General features: G+C 34.6%; 2 protein-coding genes across 2 annotated transcripts in view; one reads left to right on the plus strand and one right to left on the minus strand.

The window, feature by feature from the left end:
• Positions 1-1,787: 1,787 nt before the first annotated feature.
• LOC107702513 (GRB2-related adapter protein-like) lies at positions 1,788-14,839 on the plus strand. Its single transcript, XM_016504854.1, has 5 exons — positions 1,788-2,174; positions 2,975-3,072; positions 5,856-5,975; positions 12,745-12,913; positions 14,179-14,839. Exons 1-5 carry the CDS (start codon positions 2,097-2,099, stop codon positions 14,356-14,358), a joined length of 645 nt encoding a protein of 214 aa, XP_016360340.1. The 5' UTR covers positions 1,788-2,096; the 3' UTR covers positions 14,359-14,839.
• Positions 14,840-17,374: 2,535 nt separating this feature from the next.
• Positions 17,375-21,901, minus strand: part of slc5a10 (solute carrier family 5 member 10) — a 30,800-nt gene continuing 26,273 nt past the window's right edge. Inside the window, exons 13-15 of the mRNA XM_016504895.1 lie at positions 20,152-20,367; positions 18,650-18,740; positions 17,375-17,585 (exon numbers count right to left, since the gene is read on the minus strand). Coding sequence (XP_016360381.1) covers positions 17,389-17,585; positions 18,650-18,740; positions 20,152-20,367 — 504 coding nt within the window. The 3' untranslated portion in view covers positions 17,375-17,388. The remainder of the gene's footprint in view (positions 17,586-18,649; positions 18,741-20,151; positions 20,368-21,901) is intronic.

Consider the following 21,901-nt stretch of genomic DNA (forward strand, 5'->3'; position numbering starts at 1 on the left):
TCTGTATGAGTTAATCATTCAGTCAACCTATTTGTTTAAAACTGATTAATTCAGGTACAAAATAAGCATCTTTAGCCAGTAATTGAATCATTCACTCAACCGATTCTTTACAAAAATGCAGGAACTATATTTCTATAATTTCATGCTGTATACAATCTCTAAATAATAAACATTTTTTTAAATTATGAATATGAGTTTGAAGTCTGAATTGAATGTGAAGTTATTTTAAGGAATTCAGAAAGGCTCACAATTACAAATTCGAGTTACTGATTGAATCATGTTCTGAATTGCAAGGAATGGTTACTTTCAGCGATGTCTTTCTCAAAATGAAGCAAGGTTCATTAAATTTAAATTGTGGTTGTTCATAAATGACCTCAACAATTACTGATAATATCTGAATTAACCATGCGTTTAAATTGAGTGATTATATTAGCTAAAAAGGTGTTCATTATGCAATGGAATGCTGACTTTGTCATGAAACTGGGTAAATCGTGCGAGAAAGAGACTTAGCTAGCCTACTTAAACTACACTAAAAAGTGAACTAAAAAGAGATTATGCAAAGCAGGTACAATAATAATAATAATAATAATAATAAAATAAGATAAAAAAAAAAGAAATTGTTCAAACTATGGTACTTGCCATAAAAACTGTTTTATGGGAACTTTTATCTCCCTACCTGTAGGAATCCTCAGCATTACCATCATACCAAATTTAAATGTTATTTTCATAAGGGTTAAATATTCTTTGCACTTCTGGAATACATAATAATATCAATATTCAATGCACTGGCTTGCAGTACAGCTTCAGTAACTTTGATTTTAGAGAAAATACTGTTTCTGTACTCACCGGCTCGCAGCTGTCATCCATGAAAGCTCTAATTGTGAGCACTGAAAGGCACTGTGACAGTTTCTTACATGTTTGTGTCTCTTTGTGTATGGCAGGGGGCTGGGGGGATGCTGCCCACCAGCACATGTTCTTAGAGATGCCAACTGACTGTCATATGTCAGATACAGAGCACTGAAATCATCTCCATGCAAACATGCACAAATCGGAGAATTAAATATTCAGTTCGGTCTCATATTTAAGCTATACAGCTTTGAAAAACTCTCTTTAAAACAAGTTAATCAAGCTGCACTAAGTATAGAGGCAGCTAGAGAGAAATGAGATATTGTGTGACCATGCGCGCTTATTAAATGTCGTGTCATCTGAATCAGAGAGGACGTGACCAACATGCATAACAGTCAAACACATGCACAACTACAGCAAGCACTCTTAATAAGGGTCATGTTGTTGGCTCAAACAAAAAACTGCCAGAGGATATCAAACATGTGTCCCCACCGCCAAGATTTATAATTTTTTTTGCATACTTTAAAATACTTCATAAAATAAGTTAAATCGATTCTAAATATACTCTTTGTAGACTAAATATACTCTTTATATATATATATATATATATATAAGAGGTCGACTGATAGTGGATTTTACCGATAATGATTACTAGATTGGACCGCGTTGGCCGATTAATCTGGCCGATTGTTGGATTGAATTAAGACAAGAAACAAATTCACTCAAGTGTTTTTGGGTTTTGACCTTTATTTTTGTTAGTGTATATTATATATCATTATATCTGAGGCATTTGAAAAATTGAATCGAAAGCATGTGATGAAAAAATATTTATGTGAAGCCACTTTAATTCTCACTTTCTCACTTCCCTATCTCTCTCTCTCACTCTCTCTCTGTCTCTGTCTCTCTCTCCATCCCCCTCCATTCCCACCGTGCACAGCTGTACTACGGCAGACACACATATTCTCTCAGATTCTCCATCAACATTATGCTTCTTCAGTTTTCCACTTAATGTTTTTGTCGCTCCAGTTTTTCTGCGCTGAAGGCTACTCATCATTCTTCATCTCAATCAGCCTCTCCATTATACATCTCCACACTCCATCCTTTTTAATCATCTCCTTTACCATTTCATCTGTTTCCATTTGTGCTTGCCCTTTCTCATCCCTTTGTCTCTGAACTCTTTCTTGATTTCACCCTGGTCTCATCTCCACTTCACTGCCTGTCTCTTCTTTTCTTTTTCTGTTCTTTCTCCGATGGAGGCTGAGGCACTTTACAGTTTCAGAGCGACTGAATGTGATGAGATCAGTTTCCAGAAGGGTGACATCCTAAAGGTGAGTCTGAGTGAGCATGCAATAGTTTACTGTGGATATAGAGCACACTTGGATGAAACTGTAAGGATGCTAGTCTGCATGCTGCACCTTAGCAGAAAATACTAGATCAGTGAGTCAGTTTGGTGGGAGTGTGTGCATCGGTGTTATATATTTCAGAAAGGATTTCTGTGTGATTAGGTGATGATATATGTAGCTGGGCAGCTTGTGGGATGGGACAGTACAAGATAATTCTTGTGTGAAGATTATTTTATAGGCTACTTTATAAAACAGAAAACCATATATGGTAAAGTCAGTAAAACACACTGCCATTGTCAGTTATTTGATTACCAAATTATGTTATCTGGGGAATTACATACAGTTACCATGGATACTTGAAAAGTCTTTTAAATTTCCACTACCTAAGCAAATGGTTTAATTATTAAGATTTAAACTGTCAAAGTATGATTGCAGAACATTTCTGAAAAGCATATGCAGAAAATTCAATTACCCTACTTTGGTAAATGCACTTAAAATAGCCTGATCTAGTGAAATGTTCTGGTCCAAATGTTTTTGTCAGCTGAACCCCATTTGATATAACATATTTACTTGAAGTATTTGAAGGTAATATTTCAATAGTAAACAACATATTTAATCTCTTTTAGTAAGTGTTTTATTTAAACATATCAATATTTTTATTTTAAAAATATATTTAAAAACATTAATTTTAAAATATTTATTTTTTCATATTTCCCTATTCTTAAATGAGGAGAAATATCTAACTGATAGTGGACATCTGAATACTGATCTTATGCTTATTTTAGGTGACAAACATGGATGATGATCCGAACTGGTACACAGCTGAGCTGTTTGGTAGGCGGGGCTATGTACCGAAGAACTATATCAATGTAAGACCTCACACGTAAGTATCACATGACAAAAGTGGCTTATATGTGAATGACAAGGCAAAAGTCATTTAGGCAAATCACTACAAGCAAAAACATTGTTTTTCCATGCACTGCTACATTTTGAGTCAAGTCTTGCTTTTCATTGTGTGTTGTTTCAGACAAGTAATGTTGTTAGTGGAAAGGTAACATCCAAAATACACTTTTAAGTGTTTATGTTATTGCACTTAATCCATTTGTGTCTGTATTTCAATTACAATACTTTCATTAAAGGCCATTTTCTCAAAATGAGTTGTTTTCTCCTGGTGGGGGTTGGGAGTTATATGGTTTTCATACATCACACATGTTTTCTAGCTGTTTTACAGTATTTTCTGATTTATGGGGTGATAGAAAGATATCCAAAACCGCTTCTGTAAAAAAAACTTTAATATGTCAACACAATTAAACAAGAATTTTGAACATGGCTTTAGCCAATGTTTAGATGTATGCTTTGGAAATGCATGCACATTTGCATATTTAATTAGATAATGCCTCATTTGCACATTTCAGAAAATTTGTACTACAAAAATGTTTGGAATCCATAATGTAATCAATAAATTGGGAACTATACTGATATCTATAAACTATTATTTTGATCCTATTCACCTGGGGTGTCGTAATGTTTTGGGAAACCTTTGCAGTCTTTATTTTACCTTTTCTTAGAGGGAAATATTAGTTCTAGCCATACAATAATAAAAAAAACGAACAATTCAAGTGAAGACAGCTTAGTCATATGTTCAGAGTCCATTATTGTGACCTTTTTTTTTTGCAGAGATGCTGTCTGAACTGGAAAGTAGGACATTTCCAGAATCCATTCATTTTATATTTTTCACTTTTACCTTATTTGTAAGTCTGATATCTCTAGTAGTCTGTGGTCCACAAAGCATTTGGTAGGTGTTGCTTTCTCCGTGGTTCTGAATGTTGTATTTGTGTTGGGCAAGGTGGATGGTGATTACATCAGCTGGAAAGGTGCTGTTGGATGCCTAGCTGGAGCACGTTTAGGGTTGGGTTTAGGATTGTATTGTAGAATTAATCTGCATCATCCAGACTTAAAAAAAAAAAGATTTTTTTAAGAAGGAAGGATTTCCCAGCATTACGCCGCAATGTGAGGTCACATGACTCACAAACAGCTGTGGGTGTGGCCTTCCCAATGGTGTGACTAGGATTGAAACTGCTAGGTAAGGACATCTGCTAAGTAAGGACTTCCTTACCCTCCAGTTTTACCATGACATGGAAGATTGAGAACCTTGTGAGGCATTGAGGATTAGCAAAAGTCAAAGTCCAGACCAAACCCCAACAAACATGCTGTGGCCTGATCTAAACATGGCAGTTTATGACTGAGAACCTATACCAATCATTCTGAATTAAAAGGATGAGCCAGTTCAAATTCATGATCGTGATAAAAAAAGATAGGACTGATTGAGATCAAATGCTGGCTTACGATAAATGCAGCTGAAGCTACTTATTAAGCAAAAGATGGCAGAACGTGTTCTCACAATTAAACATGTCATTTCACTATACATCATGCAAGGACTAAAACATCAAGTGAGAAAACAATGCACAAACCTCTTAAAACTTACATTTTAATTCTATAAGAAATTTTATAAAGGGGAATCAATCCCTCTGAAATCCCCCTGGAAAAAAATAGATGTTTTTAGAACTTAAATAGCAGGTTTAAAAAGTTCACATGGCTTTTTGTGTTAAATTCACCTATTTATTATTTTAAGCAAGTATATTCATTTAAACAAAACTTAAAGTTGCAAAATTAGAAAATGTGCTATATTGCAATAATAATTTGGCATCTCTGTAGCTAAAATATAAGATCATGGCACAAGCAACACCGAGGTCATAGGTTAATTTCCCAGGGACTGCATAAACTGACAGAATATATGCCTTAAATGCTATGTAAAAAGCCTAAACGCCAAATGCATATATGTAAATGTAATAGCTGCTTGTTTAGATCAAGTTCAACTTCAAATCTTATGAGTTTTTTGCAGATTATTCCCTTTTATTTATGTGATTCTAAATTATTCAATATTATGTGCTTCATCTAATGTATTCTCTATAAAAATGTACATGGAGAGTAAAGTGCTTGAGACAAAAACAAAAACAAAAAACAACAACAACACCACATAAAATACTTTCAAAAGTCACATATTGTAAACCTCAAAACACATGAAACACAGACACGAAAAACAACCAACTAACCATTTTAACAGAGGAATAGACTTATCATTTGTGTGCAAATCAACAACAACAAAGTAAATATAACTGGCAAATGGTCAAACAATGCAACCATATTAATTATTCATGGCCTGGTGCATGCTGGAGACAGACTGGGACTAAACCACCACGAATCAATTTTTCAGTGTAGGCCAGTATAGAACAAAAAATGCATCAACATTTTCAATTAAAAGATGCTGTTCTTGAAAGCTGTATTACAATAAACATTTAAAAAATTATTTTTCAGTAGTAAATTAAGATAATTGTAAATAATTTTTTGTCAAGAAAATACTATTTCAGACTTCAGAATTTCACATTTAATTCAGTGTTACTTGCCATTACATGAAATTTTCTAGCAATTTCTGAGTTAATTTTTTTTCTAAGTAAATTCCACAAAAAAAATTTTTCAGTATAAATATTTTTTTAACATTATTTACTTGATTAAAGAATCATTTTTAAAGTGTACTGTACCAGTAGTCCCCTTTCAATTCATAAATATACATGATGCTGAACTGACAGATGAGTCTTTATTTTGCAGGTGGTTTATGGGTGGAATATCACGGCAGGCTGCAGAAAATCGTCTGAGACCGCTGGAGTGTGGAGCGTTTCTCATTAGGGAAAGTGAGAGCACACCAGGAGAGTTCTCCGTGTCTGTCAGGTCAGACACACCCTTACAAATGAAACCTGTCTTCACTGGACTATACAGAACACCACAAACATCTACACTTCATATGCTATGTTCACTAATAAGGCTTTTTATTATTCTCTGCATTTGCTGCAAATGTTGACAGCGGACATGTGTGTACTTGCATATGCGTGTGTGTTAATGTGTGTCCTTGTTACCCTATCTGGTTCTTCATTAACACACTCTAATTAGAGTGGAGTGCATGGTAGTGTGTTGCTGTGATGTAATCTTTTTGCTCCCAGCACTCCAGAACCTATTTAAACAGTTCAGAGTTCTCTAGGTGGAAACTGAAACCTTTTAGATATTCCAACCAAAACGTACATTTCGTAACACTTTCTAGGAAACCTCTACAAGGCTATTGCTTTCTGGGTGGTTGCTAGGTGGTTACTGCCCAAGTCAAAAGAGCCTATTAATTTCTATGATATTGTGGACTTTAAACGGATAGATCACCCAAAAATTAAAATTCTGTCATCATTTAATCAATAGTTGTTACAAACCTGAATGAGTTTATTTCTCCTGTTGAACATAAAAGAAGATATTCTGAAGAATGTGTGTAACCAGTCAGTTGAAGGTAGCCATTGACTTCAATACTATGGGGGAAAAAATATGTGAGTCAATGGCTACCGTCAGCTGTTTGAAGAATATTCTCTATTGTGTTCAACAGAAGAAAGAAACTCATACAGGTTTGAAACAAGTGGAGGGTGAGTAAATGATGACAGAATTTACATTTTTAAGGAAAACCTTTAAATGTGACTTAGTCAGATTTTTCACCTGTTTTATTGTCCACTTGTTGCCAAGCCAATTGCTTAAAGGTGCTGTATGTAGGATTGACACCGAGTGGTTGAACTAGGTATTGCAGTCCAAATTAAAAATATTGGAGAGGGTTTTTTTCACCCGGTCCCTCCTCCTCAGACTTCAAGCACACGCAGGTTGCCAGATTGACGACACCAACACTTTCGTTTGCCAGCTTCCATGACTCAAATGAAATACGCTGTGTTTCCCGCCAACTGGCAACCCGGGGTGCCGAAATACAATTGGGTAAACTGGCAGTGGCCGGGTTTCACAAACCAAAACAGAGACCGACATTCCGGCCCGGAACGCACATTTTCAAAGGAGAATAACAGACTGTAGCATTGTTTTTCAGATAAACAAATATGTTAACTTAGCATGTTTCTTAAATATCTGCAAACATATTATGGTATTTTTATGCTTTAGTAGAGTCAAAAACTTACATACAGCACCTTTAATTAATTGACTTTATGATTTCAGGTATCATTCATTTCTGTGGCACAAATGGTGCAGCACTAGAGCATAATAATTATGGATCTGAACAACCCCCTAAGCTTACCCTTACCAAAAAGTAGTATACTTCAAGTTTATTTTAGTAAATATACTTAAGTAAAGTTCAAGTATATTTTTAAGTATACTTTATGTAGTAAGTATACAAATATCAGTGTACTAGTAATAGCACACTTGAATAAACTTATTTTTCGTAAGGGTTAAGTACAAAGAATAATAATAGTAATGCATTCCTAAGTATCAACACCTTTTCTTTTCTTTTATTTACAGCTCATGTTAGAATTCTATTGAAAATGTTGGCAAGCGTTGGGAGGGTGGACATAGATTATTTTTAGATCGCTTTGCTGTACACCTCTGAAGACCTGACCTAAAACGTCAAATCCTACTGAGACAGAGAGAAAGAAATACGAAGAGAAATCAAGGGACAGTTGCAACACAATCGCAGCACAATGAATCCAATTCTGCCAGATATTATTAGCATAGTGCTTCCTAACAAGCCTGAGTACCTGAGGCAATCACAGATGTTTCATTGTGTGTTTACATGTAAGTGATAGAGAGGGAGAGAGAAAGCAAGAAAGAAAAGAGAAGGTAAGAGAGAAAGATACAGTAATAATCCGTTATATGTTCATGTAAATTAACTTTTACAAACCCAGGGACCCCTGGAGTAAAAACAGTTAGAATTGTTTTAGGAACATTAATTCATATTAATGCTTGAAAGATCATCAGCAAATGTTCATTCAAATAGAAATGTCATACAAATTTAAGAAAATATTTATATATCATGTCTACGGACCCCCAGGGGATCATAGTCATAGTTGTTAGATTATTGTGTAATTAAGCACAGCTGGAATGCTGTATTGACTAATCATCATTCAGGAATGAACATGGGTCAAAGACGAAAAAGGGTTTTTAAGCATTAAAATAATACAGTAAAAGTTTAATACAGCTTTACATTTTTCTGTAATGACCATCATACATTTTTATATTGATTTACAGAAAAAAATGTCATTCATAGTAACAATAGGTTGTATACAAAAAAAAATCTTGTCAAGTATGTCAAGATCATGTGACATTGGAGATTAATATTTTTTATCATCACAGAAATAAATTATATTAAAATAAAAATGTAATGTATTGTAATCATTATCAAAATTTTACTACATTGTTAAAAATTGCTGTAAAAAAACGACTACATTTTGACAGTAAAATACTGTTTTCCATTAAAATTTAAATAAGTTCACAGTACTAACACCGTTTGAATAATAGTTTTTAAACTCAAACTGTTTGAAGCAATCGGTTTCCCAAATGAGCTGAGTTAATTTACATGGTAGTATTACGGTAGCATACTGTAAAAATGAAAAGCTGTAAATTAACAGTAAAGGGTTGTAAATTAACAGTACATTACTGGCCATTTTTACTGTATTTTGGATAAAGGAATAACTTGAGCATATAAGAGTCATCTGTCAGAAACATTAAAAAACTCATACCAACTCCAAACTTTTGAATATAGTAGCATATTTAGGCAGTTTGAACCTATTGAAAATGATAAATAGGGTCATTCGTATTGTTTTGGGCTTATAAGATTAAAAACTCAATGTAAATACAGAAACCACAATGCTACACAAAAATCTGAAAATTAATGTGAGACAGTTTTGAGTTGGATCTTGTGTCTGAGAATTGTTAATATGGGTCTAGTATAAGTCATATCTAATGACTGTGATTGTACTGACTCAGTCTTGCTCTCTCTAAACATGCCCTGTTGTTTTGATGATCTTCAGTATAACTCACACACACGCACACAAATCCACATCCCTGAGGCAGTTCCTCATTCTGTCAGCATTTCTGTCTGAACAAGCAGAGTGATCCATGCAGTATTGTGTGGACTGATGAGCATCTATCTGTGTGTGTGTGTGTGAGCAAAACCCACACAGGTTAAAAGCAGGTGTGGTAGGGTGGAGTTTCCGGGTGATTAAAGACACCTGCCCCAGGAACAGGGTGTGCGTCAGTGCCTGCACATTTCTCACTAACACAGAAAACAATTAATAGCATGTTTTCAAATGTATTTTTCTGTAGAATGATTTATGTCGAATCTTCATTATAAGACTGATCAATATCTTGCATTTATATTTTTTCCAAAGTAATTTTATTTTATTTTACCTTTCTTTTGGTAATATTTCATTTATGATCATTTATGTTAATGGCGTTGAAATTCTGCAGCAGAGCGATAATATCTCAGATCATTATCTAGTCTTGTGTATACTCCATGTAGCTAAAGCTTCAAACTCAACTCCTTGTTACAAATATGGTAGAACCATCACTTCTACCACAAAAGACAAAAGAGCTTTGTAAAAAATCTTCCCGACTTGTCTTAATTCCTCAGCATATCTGATAGCTCAGAAAAATTGGATGTTGTAACAGAAACTATTGACTCTTTCTTTTCTAGCACTTTAGATACGGTTGCTCCTGTATGCTTAAAGAAGATTAAGGAAAACAGTGCGACACTGTGGTATAATGAGCACACTTGCAGCCTAAAGAGAGCAGCCCAGAAAATGGAGCTCAGCTGGAAGAAAACAAAACTAGAGGTGTTTTGTATTGCATGGAGGGTAGTACTTCCTCCTACAGAAAAGTCTTAAAAATGGCTAGATCTGCTTACTTTTCATCTCTTAGAAGAAAACAAACACAACCCTATGTATTTATTCAGTACAGTGGCTAAATTTACGAAAAATAAAGCATCAACAGGAGCTGACATTTCCCAACAGCAGTAATGACTTCTTTACTTCCAAGATCTATACTATTATAGATAAAATTATAACCATGCAGCCATCAGCTATCGTGCACTGTAGATCCCCTGAGGAACAATTCCACACATTTTCTGCTGTAGGAGAGGAAGAATTGTATAAACTTGTTAAACTTGTTAATCATCTAAACCAACAACATGTATGTTAGACACTGTACCATCTAAGCTACTAAAAGAGGTGCTTCCAGAAGTCATAGATCCTCTTCTTCTTATTATTAATTCGTCATTGTCATTAGGATATGTCACAAAAACTTTCAAACTAGCTGCTATTAAGCCTCTCATTAAAAAAACACAACTTGATCCTAGAGAATCAGTTAATTACAGACCAATCTCATTTTTTTTGTCAAAGATACTAGAAAAGGCAGTATCCTCACAACTATGTTCCTTCTTAGAGAAAAAATGGTATCTGTGAGGATTTCCAGTCAGGATTTACACCGTATCATAGTACTAAGACTGCTCTGAACAAAGTTACAAATGACCTGCTCTTATCATCCGATCGTGGTTCGACACTATCAACCACAACATTCTGTTGAATAGACTAGAAAATTATGTTGGCATTACTGGAATTACAATGGCATGGTTCAAATCATACTTATCTGACCGTCATCAGTTCATAGCAGTGAATGATGAGGTATCATATCGATCACAGGTGCAGTATGGAGTACCACAAGGCTCAGTACTAGGACTGCTGCTTTTCATGCTTTACATGTTACCCTTGGGAGATATTATATGGAAACATGGTGTTAGCTTTCACTGTTATGCTGATGATACTCAGCTCTTCACGGCCTGACAAAGCATACCAATTTGCAAAACTAACAGAAAGCAAAGTTGATATAAAAAACTGGATGACTAGTATTTTCCTACTGCTAAATTCTGAAAAAACAGATGTGCTAATTATCAAAAACCTCCGCATGTAATAACCTAGAACACTGTCACTAACACTTGATGTCTGCTCTGTCAGTTCTTCGTCATCAGTTAGGAACCTAGGTGTTCTATTTGATAGCAATCTTTCCTTTGAAAGCCACACTTCTAGCATTTGTAAAACCACATTTTTCCATCTTAAAAATATATCTTAGTTATGACCTATGCTCTCAATGTCAAATGCAGAAACGCTAATTCATACATTCATGACCTCAAGGTTAGATTATTGTAATGCTTTATTGGGTGGTTGCTCTGCGCACTTAACAGACTTCAGCTGGTTCAAAATGCAGCTAGAGTTCTTACTAGAACCAGGAAGTATGACCATATTAGCCCGGTTCTGTCAACACTGCACTGGCTCCCAATTAAACATTGTATACATTTAAAAAGCTTGCTAATTACTTATAAAGCCCTGAATGGTTTAGCTCCTCAGTACTTGAGTGAGCTTTTATCACATTATAGTCCTTCACGTCCACTGCAATCTCAAAACTCTGGCCATTTGATAATACCTAGAATATCAAAATCAACTGCGGGTGGTAGATCCTTTTCCTATTTAGCGCCCAAACTCTGGATCAATCGACCTAACATTGTTCGGGAGACTGACACACTCAGTTTAAATCTAGATTAAATACCCATCTCTTTTACCTGGCATACACATAACACACTATCACATTTATATAATTCAAATCTGTTAAAGGATTATTAGTCTGCATTAATTAAGTCAACCGGAACCGGAAACCTATTCTGAGATTACTGTAGTCACCCGGATTCAGTCCGTATCCAGTCCAGATGGTGGATCAGCACCTAGAGACGACCTTGACAGCCCTGAATGTCAGCAGAGACAGTGTCAACTAGATGAGCCGCAGAGACAGATCCCCTGCAAAGACCTTGTCACCTCGATGGCCACTGACACAAGACCACGGGAACCAGACAAGTCCCCTGCACGATTAAACCATACCATGCTGGTTTCGTCTGTCCAGAGGAGAACTGGCCCCCTGACTTCCAGCCTGGTTTCTCCCAAGGTTTGTTTCTCCATTTCTGTCACCGATGGAGTTTTGGTTCCTTGCCACTGTCGCCTTTGGCTTGCTTAGTTGGGGACACTTAATGTCTGTCAATATTGTCGACTTGATTGCACAGATACTATTTGAACTGAACTGAGCTGGATGATGACATCACTGAATCAATGATGGACTGAATTTTACTGGAAAACTGAGTGTTTACTATTGTATGTATTACATTGCACTATATAAATAAAGGTGACTTGACTTGACTGATTTCTAGCACTCAGCAATCAAATACTGCATGTACTGAAGTGTAATAGAGGAGCAAATATTAATGCTAATTAATAATTATGTTTTTGGAAAACAGTTATTGGTTTAAAAACATTTTTCACATACTTGCAGGACATTAAGACAATGCATGTCTTATTGTATTATTGCATCTTGACAGGATATGCATATGGATATCGTCTGAGAGGAATATTCCTTAATCTAGTTACAGGAGAACAAGCACAGACTTGTTCAGAGTCTAATTTGATTAAAGTTATTAACACTGTTCTTTTACATCGTGACTCAAGAACTTGCTGAGAGCTGTAATGTCAAACTGTGATTTATTAGGCAAAACTTTTAATCAAATACTTTTATGTTCCGATTTAATAAACAGGCAAGTCAAGCCAAGATCTACCCCTTTATCTTGAAGGTAAATAACCCTTTTTCTCTCTCTTTCTAGTTACGGGGACCATGTGCAGCACTTTAAGGTTTTGAAAGATAGATTAGGGCAGTTCTTCATATGGGATGAAGTCTTCAGCTCCCTCAACCAGCTGGTGGACTTCTACAAAATCAACAGCATTGCCAAAGAGAGAACAGTCTTCCTGAAAGAGCCTGAGGGATCATTAGCTGTAAGAGTCACATGTACATGAGCACATGATCTTTGTGGATTGAACAGCATTACTGAGGTGCCAACGTTTAACTCTGGTGAACTCTAATCTGCAAATTTGCAAAGCGATAGGATGTTTGACCAATAAAGGGCATAAAGTCAAACTTTGATCTCTTGGCTTAATACAAAATGCAAAGCTACATGGCTTGAGCATGCAATCATATCCTGTTGCTGATATTTGTTATGAGCTCTTTGAGCCAAATGTGACCCCTCCTTTATCAATATAATATTGCTGAGTTTAGGGTAGTTAAAGGTTACTGTTGGGCTTAGGGAAACAGGTTATCTATGGAAGTTCATTTTCACTTGGGAGTTATTTTATTTGTTTATTTCTCATAAATTGTGACTTTATATCTCACAATTGCAACTGAATTCTGACTGTATTTCACAATTGCAACTTTATTTTTCGTAAATTTCGACTTTATTTCTGACAGTTGTGCCTTTATATCTAATAGCTGAATATTATATTTATATCTAACATTGAATTTGTTTTGCAACTTTCTCAGAATTGCAACTTTTTTTAATTGATTGAATTGTGACTCCCTCACAATTTCTCCTAAATTTCAGTTTTGTTTCTTATAATTGTGACTTTGTTTCTCACATTTGCGACTTTATTTCTAACAATTGTGACTTTATATCTCACAGTCGTGACTTTGTTTCTCACAATTGTGACTTTTTTTCTTGGAATCACAACTTTTTTTCTTGTAATTATGACTATCTCACAATTGCAACTTAATTTCTCCTAAATTTCGATTTTATTTCTTCTATTTGAAATTTTGTTTCTCACCTTTGTAACTTTATTTCTGACAGTCATGTCTTTACATCTCACAATTGTAGCAACTTTCTCATAATTGTGAGAAATTGTTCTCATAATTGCAACTTTTTTTACTGTAATTATGTCTGTATTTCACAATTACAACTTTATTTAAATTTTAATTGTAACTTTAACTTTCTCATAGCCTATTTGTGGGACTCTTTTCTAATAATTGCAATTATTTTCTCCTAAGTAGGACTATTGCAACTTCTCCTAAATTTTTATTTTATTTCTTGTAATTGCAACTTTATTTCTCATAGTCTTGGCTTAATATCTCCCAAATGTGACTTTATAACACATTGTATTATTACTCTGAGGTGGAAACAGGCTTTCATAGGTAGGACTATGTTTTGTTTGACTGCTGATCCAGTGCACAGTCTTGTCATGTCCGTGATTTGTGTGTGTTTCTGTTTCAGAGGCCACGTCATGCCCATGCCCTCTTTGACTTCACATCTAATCATGCAACTCATCTACGCTTCTTGCGCGGTGATGTCATTGACCTGCTCGACTGTTCGGATGCTCAGTGCTGGAGGGGGCGGTGCCGTGGAAGAGTTGGCGTGTTTCCACCAGAGTACGTGCAGCCAATTTACCACTGAACTTCAGCTATGAGTGTCACCATCCTGTACAGCTAAACTCATTGGATGAGAGCCCAAGACATATTCATCAATTACACACACTCTTCATAAATCTGAAGGTAAACTAAGCCTTATTCGTCAATGTTCGGTGTATCAGGTGATTAAGGTCTATTAAGGTTTGAATTCAACCTTATGTGTCAAAGGTCAGCATTCTCCTTTGTTGATTGCTTTCAGAAAGCAAATCAGAAATCAGTTATAACTTGTCAACAAACCAGTTTTTGTAACACTCTTAATAACAATTAAGGGTGACAGTTCGGTGTCATTTACTCATTGATCAGCCATCATCTGAGCTTCCTGTCTATTCTTCTTTCATATACTTTCAAGTCATTTCAAATCAAGGTATGACATTAGAGTTGGAGTATCAACCTTGCATTTTTTCATTGCACTTGATGTTTTTATTGATAATACAAAAAAAAATCATGTCATTTTTTTTTCAACCACAAGTGAAGCAGACCTACTATATATTTCTTATTTTTTCATATTTTATTCATTTATTTTTTCTTTACTGTGCTAATGCCATAAACATATTTTTGAGGATTACTAATGACGTTATATATTTTAAATCATTTGCATGTTGATTTCTCTGTAAATACTGTGGCGTTGTGGTGCTATCATAACATTTGCTCGACCAATGCTGTGAGTTTGGGGCAGGGCTATCAATTTGATCATCCATTGGCAGATTTGGGCAGTGTCGAGGATGCCTATTGCATTTATTTTATTATTAATTCTGTTTAGTGCTACAGAAATTACACACTTTACCCTTTTAATTTATTTGATTTAAATTTTTTTACTGTAGTGTTGACACAATTACCATAAATAATTGTTTAGACTACTAGTAATTATATAAAAATGCTAATTTAATTTCCTAAACCATTAAAATTAAATTAATTTAACTTTTTCTATACTTATTATTAGAGTGAGAGGGAGTTATTTCGTTGTTATCATTAACATGTTTGTTCAGGAAGACCTCTGACTGATGTTCTAATGGAAAACAAATGTTGGATCCACCTATGCCATGTGCAAACATTTGGGACTCTAGTACTATTTACGACATGACCCAAAAAATAAGCAATAAGCTAATATTACATTTTGAGTGACGTAATTGAAATAATTATTACTCTCTACTGGTCAGTTTATTTACAACAAGCAATGTGATTTTATTTATATTGACATGTATGATGTGTAAAATACACAGTATATCAGCAAGAGAGGCTTTGCTGCAACGCTTCTGTTCTGACATGTAATGCAATAAAATCAAAGTGCTGACTCATCTTTACATCTATTATATTGCCTGCACACATTTGAACAGCCAGCATTGCTATTTATGTTGTTTAACAGATGATAGACATTTTAAATTTAGAACTTTTGTAGAAATATAGCAATGTCAGTTGTAATAATTTATGATAATGTAAGGATGTGTACAAGCAAATATTCTGTCTATGAACTATCAACTCAAGGGAAAAAATAAACTTGTATTTAATATATGTGTATTGCTTGTACTTGCTGTTCCCAATTGTATTCCAAATGTAAAGGAGGATTAGTACATCTAGCCCAAAATGTTTTCAAATCTTCAAACACAAAACACTTGGTTTACACATTGCTTTGTGATTTTAATGAATCGATTTTTCATTTGCACATTAACAATAAAACATAAATTTAAGAGAAAACAAAAAGTTGAACATGAACAGCCACAAATATTTAACAGTTAGCGTTTCATATAACCCACCCTAATTTTCTTCTCTTAAAATAATCTACATGCTGTTCTTACAATCATATAATCTATGGCTACTCTCATGCTATTGTTGAAATAATTATTCAGACACAAAATACACAGTCATTGATGTGCTGTACAGAAAATTACAGTTTAATCACCGTTCATTTTTTTCCAAGAAGCAAAACTGCAGTTACATTTACACCCACATCTTTGGGAGTATCTAGAAATGAGCATATTTTTTTTCCCCCCAGTCAATTCAAACATATTTATCAAACATATAAAAAGATCTTACTATAAGCATAATGTATTACCTTTTTAGCGTGCACTGTGAGAAAACGCATGGCAATTTATTTGTTGCTCTATTCACAAAGGCAAATATACAGTTCTTTAAGGTAGAGCATAAATGCATTATATGTAAAGCTAACTGAACAACTATTAAAACAATCTATAAAATGTCTTATGTAGCCCAATAATTTAAAGGGATTTTATGGGCGTTCTTTCCGCAAAAAATTAATAAAAATTAAAAGGTAATTGTGACTTCTTATCTCACAATTAGGGACTTTTTCCTCACAATTCTGAGTTTGTCACATGATTCAGACTTCAGACCTTTTTTAATTTTATTTCATGGCAAAAACAAAAAAACAGAATTGCGAAAGGCAAACTCACAATTCTGAGAAAAAAATTTAGAATTGTGAAAAAACTTGCAATTTTTTCCTCAAAATTGTGGGTTTATATTTAAAATTTTATTTCATGGCAAAAACAAAAAAACAGAATTGCGAAAGGCAAACTCACAATTCTGAGAAAAAAATTTAGAATTGCGAAAAAACTTGCAATTTTTTCCTCAAAATTGTGGGTTTATATTTATTTATATTTTTTTAGAGAAAAAGAAAAACAGTGAGTTGCAGAACCATGTTTCCATTGGATTTAAATCACTATTTATTTAAAAAAATTAATTTTATCAATTTAATTCTAATTTTAATATTGCTGTGTAGTAAGTAAAATTCCAAAGGTTTTAACAGAAGTCTAAGTGTTGAATTCCTATTAACAAAAAAAAAAAAAAATTTTGAAACATTCACACCTTTTAAAACACACCACAGACATGGACTTTCAAAAACAAGCAAAACACAATGGTTTTAATTGTTTGCTTTTAACAAAGATTGCAATTTTATTTTAAACCATGTGAATTCATTTTAGTTATTCTGGCTTGTTTCAACATGTGTGCTTGAAAAGATATAAAAAAAAAAAAAAAAAAAAAAATGTGTGTGTGGCGGTGTGTGTTATGCATAGTAAGCATAGAGGAAGATGTTGACACACATGAGAATGAAGGCATTGACACAGCAGAAGCGAGACCAGAAGGGATCTTCTCTGGTGCTGGGAATAACGGGAGGTGGCGTCCCAGGTGCAGATCGGCCAGGTCGAGGGCTACAGAACCCAGCGGTGCGGACACACTTACCCCTGCGCACAGACTCACAACCTATATTGAAACAAAAATATTGGATGTGAAATTAACTGGCAAGAGAATCGTACAGTAATACCATGATACTTTGATAAATATTAAGGTACTGAATGATTGCATTTTATAAACTAAGGGATTTACATGGTATTCTAAGGTTTTTAAAAGAATACCAAGGTATTATCATGGAACAATTTTGAAAACCTGACTTCATATAATTAAAAGGCTTTATAGCAGAATTAAATGGCATATTGCATGATTGAATGCTGAGATGTTTCATTTTAACCTTCATTACAGTTTTCTAATGTTGTGTTTGGTAACATAATCCACCGTATGCAGTAGGCTGTCTTGCATTCAAAACCAAGAAAATGACAATTGGTATTTTTCTCAGTTCCTTGTGAATGTTCTCACGCATATAAGACACTTTTGTTTTGTCAACTGATACACAAATATAGAGCGGCACCACACCCCGATGAATAGACCACAACAATCCTCATGAGATCTATCATGCTGTAAACTCCTCTCCCACCTCTGTTCTGTATCAGGAAGCTGGATTAGTGTGTTGTGTGTACAGGTTTGACTGTACTGTACCTGTGAGGTCCAAAATGCCCTCACTATTAAAAAATGTCCTTACTAAGATAGTGAAACCTGTTGAAGACTGACTAGTCCTTACTAGTTGATGAGGGTTACAGTATAAATCAGCCAAATCATGTTTCTATTTAAATCTAGTATTTCTGTGAGGGTTATGTTTAGCAGTAGAGGTCTGGTTAGGTGATAGAAAATAACATTTATTGTTATTATAAAAACAATGGAAGTCTATGAGACATCCAACTAATATAGTGAAACAAATTAGATGTGTGTGTGTGTGTGTGTACATGTTTTTCTATCCCAGCTTATAAATCAGACAAAATGAGTTTTTTTGATAATGTAAAAATGCAGAAAGCTTTCTGTGAGGGGTAAGTTTAGGTGTAGGGTGATATAATATACAGTTTGTACAGTATAAAAACCATTACGCCTGTGGAGAGTTACCACAAGGATAGTAAACTAGACGTGTGTGTGTGTGTGTGTGTGTGTGTGTTCCATACCGTCCGTTCTGCGGCTGAGTGTAGTTACTTTCTGTAGAGGTATTTCTCTCTCAGTGCTGTTGTGGAGAGTCCACCAGGTAAGATTAAGCGTCTGAAACAAAATCAAACACACGCCACTCTAGACATGATGTACTGCAAATACACGTCTGGATTTAAATAAATGTATTAGATTAATTAATTAAATATTAAACAAATCCTGAAGGAAGGGATTGATTAAGACTCATACAGAGGCAAAAACAATACAATATGTAATTATTTAATTATTATTATACAATTAATATACAAAAACCTCATTTAAGATAATGGGTCATGTGACAACAATGTAGCATACTACTGTTTGCATAATGCATACTGGTTCACACATACTGCAGCAAGTAAAGCACCATTCAAAAATTTGGGGTCAGAAAGTTTTTTTTTTCTTTATTAATTAATAGGAATTAATACTTCAATTCAACAAGGATGCATTCAATTTATCAAAGTGACAGTAAAGACATGTTATTACAAAATATTTCTATTTTAAATAAACTGTGTTCTTTTGAACCTTCTATTCATCAAAAAATCCTGAAAAAAAGAATGTGTCATGGTTTATACAAACGTATTAAACTGTTTTAAACATTAATAATACAAATAAATGTTTCTTGAGCACCAAATCAGCATATTAAAATGACTTCTGAAGGATCATGTGACACTGAAGACTGGACTAATGGCTGCTGAAAAAATTCGGCTTTACATCACAGGAATAGCTTGCATTAAAAAATATATTAAAACAGAAACACATTTTTTAAAACTGTAATAATATTTAACAATATTACTGTCTTTATTGTATTCATTATCAAATAAATGCAGCCTTGATGAGCATAAGAGACTTTTTTCAAAAACAATAAAATCTTACCAACCACAAACTTTATTGTGTTGAGACTGGGCAGTTAAAGCAACAAGAATTTTAAAATCATTTAATTATTTAAACGTGTTTTAATCTTGTCCCAATAATTGGTAACTTCTGTACGTGTTCTGAAAGATCCCATTTTTGTTTTATTTTGGAAAACAAAATAAAGAACATTCCCATTAGGATCCTTTTGGAATGGTTTAAAATTTGTTTCCAGAAATTCTGATGTTTTTTTTTTTTTAAACTAAGGTATTATGGGAAAAGCTAAAAATCCATGAAAACATTTTTCAAGAGAGACATTTACCTGTTCATCAGTGGGTTTTATTGTGTTGAGACTGGGCAGTTAAAGCAACAAGAATTTTAAAATTATTTAATTATTTAAACGTGTAAAATTATTTTTAATCTTGTCCCAATAATTGGTAACTTCTGTACGTGTTCTGAAAGATCCCATTTTTGTTTTATTTTGGAAAACAAAATAAAGAACATTCCCATTAGGATCCTTTTGGAATGGTTTAAAATTTGTTTCCAGAAATTCTGATGTTTTTTTTTTTTTAAACTAAGGTATTATGGGAAAAGCTAAAAATCCATGAAAACATTTTTCAAGAGAGACATTTACCTGTTCATCAGTGGGTGGAGGGGTCAATAGACTGATCACCACCACAACAATAGCAGTGAGGGCGCAGAGTATGATGGCAAAGTGCAGGTAGTGGACACTCCTTAGGACGGAGGGAGCAGGGTCAAAAACACCGCAGCGGGGTGGAGGGAATGCAAACTCTAGAACCATCCGTGTCAATCCCACCACTAGACCAACCATCAGGCCCCAAAATGCCCCCTGCGTACACAATACCAAACAAACACACGTGAGGATGACTCTTCAAGAAACCTCTTATGGAAACGGTTTATGAATTTGGCAGACACTTTTATCCAAAGCGACTTACATTGCATTCAAGGTACACGTTTTATCAGTTTATCTGGAATCGAACAAATGACCTTGGTGTTGCTAATACCATGCTCTACTTTTTGATCTCCAGAAAGACTTAGCATTCTCTGTTGCTCTACATACCAGCGGTGATGTTGCATTTACTCAGTGTGCTATATGAGCGTGGGAGACTGGTAAACTAATTACTTATTTTTAAACACTTCATTCATTTCAGGTATCTTGAGAGGATGCACTAAATGAACTCTGAGCTGAGATTCCTGAGCTGACAGGCTCTTATTTGCTTTTTCAGTGTACTTAAGGGTGGAGTAAGGTGTGAAGGTGTCCCTTGACAAGCATAGCAATTCCTGTGAAGTATCACATATTTGTCAGACATATTTCAGTGATATTTATCCAGGTGTTTTGCCAAACAAGTGTTGCGACAGACAGCAGATTTGATCTATTATGTAAGTTAAACTGATTTTATTCTTTTACATTTTGTGTCACTGACTCACACTGATGTGCTTACACAAATAAGTTCACAGTAACGACCCTATGAATGTCACCTGGCCAGTTTTAGTTTCTTTAGGCAAGCTACTTATCTGAGATCTCAGTAGCTAAAATGGGTATTTCCTATTTGCTGTGGGGCATGGAGGATCACTTTCCACTAAATGACCCTAAAGGGTAAAAACGAACAGGAATTTTCAAATCCCACCCTCTCAGTTTTAAAGTCCTTAAATGTTTTGTTCAACAGGTTTTCATTCGTTTGTTAAACTGCCCGGTTAAAGCAGCACTATGTAACTGGAATGTTCTTCCACGGGGTGTGTGCAGTTCTGTTTATTAACCGCTAGAGCGCCAAAAGTTACATAGTGCTGCTTTAACAGCTATTATTTTGCTAAGTTATAGACAATGTGATCAGATATGTTGGTGGATACGGAAGCTCTAATGCAGTCAAAACTGCAGTTTTGTAAAACAAAAACATCCAGTAAAACATCCAAGATAATCAGCCTGGTACACCGCAATCCTTCTAAAACATTCATTCTACTCATATTTGTCAAAGCACATCGGGTTTGGAGGGTTTTTCACAGAATCAAATGAGTGAATCACAAGGTCTTTTTTTCTTGTTCTGTATTTTATGCACTCTCACACAATGTTACTCTTGTTCTAAGAATCTAAACCCCGTTTATTCCCAGCAAATATCTCAAGGAAACAGATCTATCTTTTATCCATCCGTCCATCCTTCCACCCATCCATCCATCGATCCATCCTTCTATCCATAATATTTTATGAATCTATTTAAATTTTCTTTCCACTATAACATTATTGTACTAATAAACAGAATAGAACACCACTGTCACACTCAACTGGAAAGTTGTACTGAATGTACAAATAAAATGCAGCTTACACACGGGTGTGACTTATCAATGTTTTTTTTTTTTCATTTTCAAAA

This window comes from Sinocyclocheilus anshuiensis, unplaced genomic scaffold, assembly GCF_001515605.1.
Source record: "Sinocyclocheilus anshuiensis isolate Anshui unplaced genomic scaffold, SAMN03320099.WGS_v1.1 scaffold218, whole genome shotgun sequence".
NCBI lineage: Eukaryota > Metazoa > Chordata > Actinopteri > Cypriniformes > Cyprinidae > Sinocyclocheilus > Sinocyclocheilus anshuiensis.

What these genes read in the sequence shown, in the direction of transcription:
- LOC107702513 (XM_016504854.1), top strand. Translation starts at nt 2,097, where the DNA reads ATGGAGGCTGAGGCACTTTACAGTTTCAGAGCGACTGAATGTGATGAG. An exon ending in GAGTTCTCCGTGTCTGTCAG is followed by an intron (nt 5,976 to 12,744) that starts GTCAGACACACC and finishes CTCTCTTTCTAG; the next exon opens with TTACGGGGACCATGTGCAGC. An exon ending in AGCCTGAGGGATCATTAGCT is followed by an intron (nt 12,914 to 14,178) that starts GTAAGAGTCACA and finishes TTTCTGTTTCAG; the next exon opens with AGGCCACGTCATGCCCATGC.